At 42.7% G+C, this 9,764-nt stretch overlaps 1 protein-coding gene across 3 annotated transcripts; it reads left to right on the top strand.

Moving 5' to 3' along the window:
• The first annotated feature begins 231 nt into the window (after positions 1-231).
• CUNH1orf50 (chromosome unknown C1orf50 homolog) lies at positions 232-9,463 on the top strand. Of its 3 annotated transcripts, none has more exons than XR_004959014.1 (6): positions 232-339; positions 459-574; positions 5,353-5,439; positions 5,955-6,086; positions 6,411-6,692; positions 9,241-9,463. XR_004959014.1 is itself a non-coding variant. In XM_036257327.1 (5 exons), exons 1-5 carry the CDS (start codon positions 264-266, stop codon positions 6,594-6,596), a joined length of 597 nt encoding a protein of 198 aa, XP_036113220.1. In that variant the 5' UTR covers positions 232-263; the 3' UTR covers positions 6,597-7,512. The 3 variants fall into 3 exon arrangements, 1 of the variants encoding a protein (XP_036113220.1); XR_004959013.1 differs by having other exon boundaries at positions 6,411-6,829; XM_036257327.1 differs by lacking the exon at positions 9,241-9,463 and having other exon boundaries at positions 6,411-7,512.
• The last annotated feature ends 301 nt before the right edge of the window (positions 9,464-9,764 follow it).

The following is a 9,764-nucleotide window of genomic DNA, read 5'->3' as shown; positions in this document are numbered from 1 at the left end:
GAGTGAAGCCCCGCCTCCCAAGCTGGGCGCTGCCCGAACAGGAGGCTTGCAAGGGACTCCACCCCTCAGCGGAACCCCGTGCGTCAGCCGAAGCCCCGCCTCCGTGCTCCGGAACCCCGCCTCCGAGCCCCGGGGCCCCGCCTCCGAGCTCCGCAGCTCTGACGCCCAATGGCCAGGGAACACGGAGCTCCGCCCACAGGCCTTTGTGCGCATACTCTTCTGCCGCGGGCCGCCTGGGTGGTGTGGGAAGGTAATGTACAGTCATGGAGGACACTGCGACGCCGGGGAAGACTGAGGGAGTCCTTGAAAACCAAGTTCAGTCGGCGACAGATCGGGGAGGTACGCGGGACGGGAGTCAGAAAGGGAAAAGAGACCCTCACGGGGCAGCTAGTCTGCCGGGCTCTGCGGGAGGCCGAGGGCGGGCGCTCACGGCCTGTGTTCCTGGGTGTGTGTCGCAGGAGCCCTGGTGGAGCTCACCCCGACCCCCGGCGGCCTGGCCCTAGTCAGCCCCTACCACACCCACCGGGCCGGGGACCCCTTAGACCTCGTGGCGCTCGCAGAGCAGGTGCAGAAGGTGAGGAGGCGCGGCTGGGGAAGTAAATAACCACGTTCGTTCACTTTTGGCTCTGCGAATTACGATTCGGACCTCACAGCCATTTAGTGTGGGGTAGCATTTGTTCTTGTCTACATTTTACACACAGGAAAAGGCGATTGTCATTGCGAGTCAGTGACTTGACTCCAACTCTGATCTGAGACCAAAGGCTCCTTCAGCTGCAACTTGAGTGCCCATAATCTCCCTTCGTGGAAAGGTTTGCCCAGCACTGTCATTATTGATTATTTCATTTGGGCCTTAGGACAGTCCTGTGAAGTAGGCAGTACCGAAGGTATTCTCATTTGACACGGGAAGAGAAGTTTCCCGGGAAGTTTCAAGAACACTCTAATGCACATTCTGCAGGGATGCATACTCCACTTAAAACTTTACCATAAGGTCTTTATCTGTGCCCTGAAAGCTTTTAGAACTAAACAGCTGGGAGGGCAAGACTCTAAGTTTGTCCTTTGTCCTCGTTCATTGGACACAATATTGGACAAGCCCAGTGCTTATTGATTGCTAAAAGAAGTAAAATGAGGAATGTGAAATAACAGGAAGAGCATTGGAATTTGGACACATGACTTTTAATTCCACTTTTGATATTAACTTGTACTGTGACTTGAGGCAAATTACTTTTTTTTTTGCATTTATCATCAGATAGAGCAGGAGGGAGAGAGGAAGAGAGAAACATCGACCTGAGAGAGACACATCGAGTGGTTGCCACCCACACGACCCCAACTGGGTCAGGGGACAAACTGCAACCGAGGTACATGCCCTTAGCAGACACTGAACCCGGGGCTCTCTGGTCTGCAAGCCGAGGCTCTATAACCACTGGGCAACAGACCAGGGCTACTTTTCCCTTTTTTTTCAAACAACAAACATTTCAGTTTTCCTGTGTCAGGAATTGGGGAGCAGCTTAGTTGGGTAGTTCTGGCTCATGAGGTTGCAGTGATGTTGGCAGGGCAGTGGTCTCATCTGAAGGACTGACTGGGACTGGAGGATCCACTGTCCAAGATGACAAATTGTAGAACCTCTTCAATTTGTACTGGGCCCTGCTGCTTTAAAGTTTATGATATTACCCTGGTCGAGTGGCTCACTTGGTTGGAGCAAGGTCCCGCACCCCAAAAGGTTTGGGGTTTGACCTCTGGTCAGGGAGTGTTTGGGAGGCAACTGATGGATATTTCTGCCACATCGATGTTTCTCTCTTTCGTCTTTCTAAAATCAATAAAAACATATCCTCAGGTGAGGATTTAAAAACAATAAAATTTATGATATCCACTCATCCTCGTGTACACTATCACACATTGGCTTTGGTTATGTTCAAACATCTTTGTTTAGCTCAAAAGTATTTAATAATTAATGTGCTCAAATTCTCTCACTTATACATCTCTGTACTTCAGGGTTTTTTAAAATTAAGAAATATTCAAATATTTAGGAAGGCTCCTTTGATTCAAACCTTGTGCCTTCTCTTTTATGGAGAGGTGGGGACCAAAGTATAACTTTCATGGATGAGAAGAATGTTATGTGTCTGTTTAATCAAATCACTCTTATTGGGAGGGAGGCTTCCAGGGCCAAATTTTAGGCAAACATTTCATGGGTTACTGAGTAACTATCATGTTTACTACAGTGGCCTGAAACAAAGAAAGAAGGGACAGTTTTTGTTTTTCAGCCTATAATCTAGTGAAATATAGAGAATACATTATTGTGCTGCCTCTATTTCCCCATGTTATCAGTGTTTGAGAAGCTGAAACAGAAACACAGGAGATAATCTAGTTGAATCAATAATATTTGAGTAAACTCCCTGTGTACTGAAATGTACTTTCCAGCAGGACTGACCTCTGACATGCCTTTTACTAATGTGTGTGCAGAAAGCTCTGAAACTTGTAATCAGAATGATCTGTGTTCAAATCTTCAACTGCTGTTTATTAGCTGTGAAACTTTGGACAGGTTGCTTCACTTTTCTGAGTCTAATTCCTAAAATGAGAAAGTGAAGTTATCATATCCAACTTCATAAGGTTTTATGAGAATTAGATCATAATTTATGTGAAGGGCCTCAGCATGATTGGGGCCAGAGTTTGTGCTTAGTAAATTATAGGTGCTCTTGTTTCTGTTTTAATTAGGCTCTTATGTTTACAAGGAACAGATTTGCTGCCACCATCGTAAGAAAAATGAACTACTTTAGTTCTGGAAACCACCTACTCTGTCATTGGCCATAGTGTGTCTCATTGTCCTAGGAACCAAATGAAAATTCTTTTCCTTGGGGCCATGATCTGGTCCCTGCCCTCTCCCCACCCCACACACTAAGTACTCTTCAGCTGTACTGATTTCAGAAATGCCTGGAAGCTGCTCCAGTTTTTTATGTTGCTACCCTTTCCTTGTAATCAAGTGTATGTCACATCCTCAGTGAGGCCTTTTGTCTGCAGAAGGCCATACGCTTCCCCATCTAAATGACAGTATTATTAATGAGTGCCTCTATGCATGTACTCCAATTCCTATAGCCCTTGCCACTCTGTTATTAAACCTGGTACTTAATTTGTTTTCTTTGATCTGCTTTTACCACATAATTATGACTGTTTCCTTCATAATAGTGTATCATTATTCCACGTACGTATAATATCTTTAATTATCTTTCTTTTTGGTGTCTGTATTACTAGGGCTGTGTTGTATAATATGTAGCTGCTAGCTACATAATGGCCGTTAAGCACTTGGAATGTATGGTTAGTGCAACTGAGAAACTGAATTTTAAATTTTATGTAATTTTAATTAGCTTTAATTTAAAAACCTGATAATTATCAGAAACTTTTAAGTATATTTGGAACAATTAGAGTATGTGAATCAACTCAGCTGTAAGTTTTATGAAATATAAATATAGATCAAGCCTTGGCCGGTTATGCTCAGTGGTTAGAGCTTCACCCCACGGACCAGAGGGGCCTGAGTTCAGTTCCCGCTAGGGGCACGTACCTCAGTTGCAGTTTGTCCCCATCCCCGGTTGGGGTCGTGTGGGTGGCAACCAGTTGATGTGTCTCTCTCACATCTATGTTTCTCTCTCTCTCTTCCTCCCTTTTTCCCTCCTGCTCTATCTGAAGATAAATACAAAAATGTCCTCCGGTGAGGATAATAAAATAAAATAAATATAGATCAAGTATTTCCAATGAGAATTTAGCATCCTTATTGATAGGTGCTGTGAGTATAAAATGTACACTTAATATGAATTGTAAAATATCTTATTAATAATTTAAAAAATACTAATTGCATGTTGATAAGGCTTTTGATATATTGGGTTGAGTAAAATATTAGAATTAAGTTTATCTATTTTTACTTCTAGCACAGCAATAAGAAAATTGAAAATTACATATGCAACTTGCTTTATATTCTAAAGGACCATTGCATTAGATCTTAACAAAGGTAGGGACCTCTCTCTCATGTTTGCCAATGCATCCAGTGCCTAGCATGGTGTCTGACACACAGTAGTTACTAAATATATAGTTGACTCAACTTACTCAGTTGTTTCTGTTCACTCATAGCACTGGCATATACCTGACATTTTCTTTAAGCTCCCTCAACTAACCAGCAAATTCTATTACTAGTAGTAGTAGTAGTATTTTGGTTAATCCTCACCTGAGGATATTTTTTCATTGATTTTCTTATGGAAAAGAGGGAGAGGGAGAGAGACAGAGAAAGAGAGAAACATCGATGTGAGAGAGACATATCCATTGGATGCCTCCCACATGACCCCAATTGGGGCTGGGGATTGAACCTGCAAACCAGGTACACACCCTTGACCAGGAATCGAACCTGTGACCCTTCGGTCCCCAGGCCAACCTCTGACCACTGAGCCAAACTGGCCAGGGCCTCTTATTTTTTAGTTCAAGTTAGCCATCAAATTTCTTTTCCTTAACTTAATTGTATACCACTGGAAATTAATCAGCTTTTCTTGAAATCAAGCTGAAAGTTTATGACAGATTTCTGATGCCTGAGTGATAATCCGTCATAGGACATCAGTTAGTCACACCATCTCTCCAAGCTTTCAAATTTATTTGATTTATTTTAAGCAATTTCTCTTGCCTTCAGTTGCATTTTCTAGCACATGACAGGCAGTCTTATGTGTACATTATAACTTTGTTTCAGGTCTACACCTTAGCAAAATCTTTTAAAAATATATTTTAAGTAACAATTATGAATGTAAATATAAGTTCAACTGAGATAATGGTCAGATGAACAGATACTCTCTGTATGTGGCTAGATTCTAATATAGGAGGTGATAAGAACCATACCTCAAGTGTCTGGATTGTCATTGTAAAACCCATCTCTGATTTCAGAAATGTTTAAACATGAGAAAATACATGGAGACCTGAGGAATAAGTGGGTTTAGTCAGGCAAAGAGCAAAGGGAAAAATGTATTAGACGGAGGAGAGGGCATGTTCAGTATATTTGGTAGCAAGAGTGAGCAGGGTATGTTGGTGGACTGAAGAAGTTCAGTGTGACTAGAACAGAGTGACAAGGGTAGAAAGCTATGGGAAGTAGAAAAGGAACAGCACTTAATTCTGTGGTGTGGGGTCATATCAGGGTTGGCTTCTCAGTAGCAGTGCTCTTTGAGCTGGGCTTTGAGGTGAATGGGAATTCATGGGGGAATGGTAGGATGGGAAGAATATTTTAGGCATAAGCAAAGATGTTGACGTAACTTTTCATATTGGAATCTAAATGAGAACATCATAGAAGGCTGATCCTTTTCGACCCACAGTTCAGTTTTCTGTGACTCTTAGGCCGATGAATTCGTCCGGGCAAATGCCACCAACAAGCTGACAGTGATAGCTGAGCAAATCCAACATTTGCAAGAACAAGCCAGGAAGGTAAGTCATGGCTTTTAGGCAGGCCTTCATTTTCTTCATTTAGTTCATAGGGTTGACTGAACTTGCTGATAATCATTGTAGCTTGTCTTCAGTACCTCCTAGAAATATAGAGGTATTGAGTAAAATAAAATAAGCCCAGGAGGTTAACTATAAGCTAAGTTTTTTCACTAGGAGAAAGTTCAGTGAGGTAAAGCATTTTGAGGGGAAAATATGTTTTTAGTTATAAAAGTGATGTACTTACTACAGAAACATAGGAAAGAAATTTAAAAACCACTCAAAGCCAATAATGCTTAACATTTTGAGAGATATTTCTTCTAAAGGAATTTTCACATTATAGTTAAATTATAGTCTGATTGTGTGCAGAATCATCTGCATCCCAGCAGTGATTTATTGCTATGGGGGAGGAAGCAAGATCATAAACATGCAACCGTTTCTAGATTTTAATTGGGATGATCACTGAAGATGAGTGCCTTTTACCTTCAGTATCTAATTTGTTTCCTCTCTGTGGTTCCTAGGTATTGGAAGATGCTCGCAGAGATGCTGACTTGCACCACGCAGCTTGTAATATAGTGAAAAAACCTGGCAACATTTACTACCTTTATAGACGGGAGAGTGGTCAGCAGTATTTTTCTATTATTTCTCCAAAGGTAAGAGCATTTATTTTTGCATAAAAATCTACTCTAATCTTTTCTTGGCATATGTGTGAAAATGTAGGCATAGGGGTTGGTAAATGGTTTCTCAGAAAATGGGAGGTGGTTTGAGCCCAGATATAACTCTGAAAAACATACATGTGCTTAAATTATTTCACAGTCATTATCTCTGTTAAGGGAGGAATCTGGTGTGTAATGTAATGCTTTCTAGAATGATTCTGTCTGGTCTGAAGTGAAAAGCCAAAAAAAATTTTTGTGGCATAATTAGGAAATGTCTTTACATCTTATCCTAATCAGAACTGACTCCTTTGCCTTCTCTAGGAATGGGGAGCAAGTTGTCCACATGACTTCCTTGGTGCCTACAAGCTACAGCATGACTTGTCTTGGACTCCATATGAGGACATTGAGAAGCAAGATGCTAAAATCAGCATAGTGGACAAGTTACTAAGCCAGCCAGTGGCCCTGCCTCCAAGGCCTGACCCCAACTTCCAGGGACTGACTCACTGAGAATGGCCTCTGACAAACAGCTCTCATGGCAAGGACCTGTCACTTCCTTGTTGCCCCCATCCTCTGCCTTGATGGGAGGTGGCATGAGAACTGAGGGTGTGTAGAAGAATCACGAACTTCTTGGAAGGAGACCGTGTGTGATTGTAATGCTGTCATTATTTGCTTTAGTGGGGATGGTAATGAATCACATCAGTCTTTTTGGGAATCCTCTCTGGTTAACAGATATCCAACCAGTAAGTTTCAGCATACTGGCCAGTGTACTTTCCTTCTCTTTGTCTCCCTCTGTTCTCTTTGTAAGTCAGAGCATTAGAGAAAGATGAGTTTCTTCTTCCCATAAAAAGGTTGGTGAGGATTTCCAGAGGGACTGTTTTTAATTTTTTTTGTAATGCATCTTTAAGGTTGGGTTTAGACTACTTAACATTTGGTGCACTTGAGCTTCAATTTATCAGGAAACAAGAATGTTGGGTAATGGAGGATCATAAACACCTTGGCTTGGCTGCACTAGTGTGTGTGTGATTCTGGTGCTTCTGCACTGTTGGTGAGGTTTGGCTTGCGCCCTCTGCTCTTTCTGCCTAGCTAGTGACTGGAGAATCGCAGGAAGCAGCAATGGGTCAGCCTCTAAACTCACAGAGGCTGCCCTTAGTTCCTTACCATGTGGGTCTCCCCAACAAGACAACTTTCTTCTATCCCCTCTCCAATCCATTCTGCAAAGATCAGCTTGATCTTATCTAAGGTCATACCCCTCCCCTCACAAGATAATTTATCAAGGAGCTGGAGCTTGGGAGGAAGGAGCTCCTAAGTGCCTGGAGCAATTAGACTTTTGTAGTCCCCCTCCCCCCCTTTATTGATTTTAGAGAGAAAGGAAGGGAGAGAGAGATAGAAGCATCGATGAGAGAGAACATTGACTGGCCGCCTCCTGCACACCCCCACTGGGGATTTGGCTCACAACCTGGGCCAAATTCATGTCCCCTGACCAGGAATCAAACCGGCGACCTCTTGGTTCATGGGTTGATGCTCAACCATTGAGCCACACCGTCCTGGTGACTTTTGTAGTCTTAAGCAGCATTTGATTCAGTTGTCCACTCCCTGCTTGAAAGGTTTTTCTTCATTTTGATATGGAATTACAATCTGCTTTTCTCCTACTTTACCAATTGTGCCTTCTCAGTCTTCTGGCACATTTTTAAAAAATACGTTTTTATTGATATTTTAGAGAGAAAGGAATGGAGAGAGATAGAAATATCGATGTGAGAGAGAAACATCAATTAGCTGCCCCCTGCACACCTCCTACTGGGGATCAAGCCTGCAACCTGGGCATGTGCCCTGACTGGGAATCAAATCGGGACCTCTCAGTCCACAAGCGACTCTTGATCCACTCATGCATGTCCAGCCTGATCTCTCCCTCAAGTTTCACGCAGACTTGTTTATGTAACAGCCTTACTTGACGTCATTACAAACTTAACTGTGTCCAAAAAAGGTTTTGACTTCTACCCAAACATCTATTTCATCACCAGTTTTCTCTGTATATTTCCATCAGCGCCTATCTCACACAGTTGTCAAGGCCAGAAACCTGAGTCATCTCTAATTTTGTTTGTTCTTCCCACATTAATCAGCAAGTCATCTTAACTCCTTTATTTTATTTAAAAAAAATTTTTTTTATTTATTTATTGATTTTAGAGAGAAAGGAAGGGAGAGGAAGATAGAAACATCGATGAGAGAGAACATTGATTGGCCACCTCCTATTTGCCCCACACTGGGGATTTGGCCCACAATCTGGGTATGTGCCCTGACCGGGAATCGATCCTGCAACCTGTTGGTCCTGCAACCACTGAGACACACCAGCCGGGTGTAACTTTGTCTTTAAAATACATCCCAAGTCTGACTGCTTCAGACCACCTCCACCACTACCCCCTTAGTCCATGACACCGATATTTTTAGCCTGGACTAATGAATGCAGTAGCCTCCTAATTTGGCTCCCCGCCTCTATTCTTACCCTCCTTCATTCTGTCTCCAAAGAGACTGTCAGCATCATCTTTTATTTATTTTTATTCTTTTTATCCTCACCTGAGGACATTTTTCCATTTTTTGTTCAGATAGAGTGAGAGGGAGAAAGGGAAGAGAGAGAGAAACATCAACGTGAAAGGGACACATTGAGTGGCTGCCTCCTGCACGACCCAACCAGGACCTGGGACAAACTACCAAGGTACGTGCCCTTAGCGGGAACCAAACCCGGGTCTCTGGACCGCAGGCTGATGCTCTAACCGCTGAGCAAAACTGGCCAGGGCACATTGATGTTTCTTTATCTCTCTACACCCCTTTCCCTTCTACTCTCTCTAAAAATCAATGGAAAAAAATATCCTCGGGCAAGGATTAACAAAAAAATAAAATTATAAAGCAGGTCACAATGCCTCTATATAAAAACAACCCAATAATTTCTCATTACACTTAGAATAAAGTCCAGTCTTCTTACCAAGGTGCTATGTGATTTATCACTCTCAGTATTCACCATGTTCCCACTGACCTCTCTGTTCTAACACATCAGGCTTGTTCCTGCTTCATACCTTTTTTTTAATAGCAATATTTTAGATTTATTATAAGTGGTGTAAATTTTTTAAAAATTATTTTTATTAATTTGTTTTTGTTACAGATGCTTCAGACCCTTTACATTTGCTGTTCCATCTACCTGGACTATCCCCCAAGATCTTTGTGTGATTTGCATTTTCTCGTCATTTATGTCCTGCTCAAATACCACTTCATTGATGACCCTATCAGAAATAACCAACTCTCCCATCAAAATCACTTCTGACTGCTTTGTTTTCCATAGCCCTTATCACGACCAGACATTATTGGTTCCCTTTCCCAACAGGACAGAAATGGTGTCTGCCTTGTTGTTGTTTTTTTTATCCTCACCCGAGGACATTTTTCCATTTTTTGTTCAGGTAGAGTGGGAGGGAGAGAGAGGAACAGAGAGAGAGAGAGAGAAACATCGATGTGAAAGGAACACATCGAGTGGCTGCCACCCGCACAACCGACCAGGGCCGGGGACAAACTGCAGCCGAGGCACGCGCCCTTAGCGGGAACCGAACCCGGGTCTCTCAGGACCGCAGGCCGACGCTCTAACCGCTGAGCCAAACTGGCCAGGGCGGTGTCTGCCTTGTTTATTGTTATATC

This window comes from Molossus molossus, unplaced genomic scaffold, assembly GCF_014108415.1.
Source record: "Molossus molossus isolate mMolMol1 unplaced genomic scaffold, mMolMol1.p scaffold_m16_p_12, whole genome shotgun sequence".
NCBI lineage: Eukaryota > Metazoa > Chordata > Mammalia > Chiroptera > Molossidae > Molossus > Molossus molossus.
This window is presented reverse-complemented; position numbering and strand designations above follow the sequence as displayed.

Excerpts from the sequence above, each read along its gene's own strand:
- CUNH1orf50 (XM_036257327.1), top strand. The coding sequence starts at position 264 with ATGGAGGACACTGCGACGCCGGGGAAGACTGAGGGAGTCCTTGAAAAC. Across the intron at positions 575-5,352 it reads TCGCAGAGCAGGTGCAGAAG|GCCGATGAATTCGTCCGGGC; the intron begins GTGAGGAGGCGC and ends TGTGACTCTTAG. Across the intron at positions 5,440-5,954 it reads TGCAAGAACAAGCCAGGAAG|GTATTGGAAGATGCTCGCAG; the intron begins GTAAGTCATGGC and ends TGTGGTTCCTAG.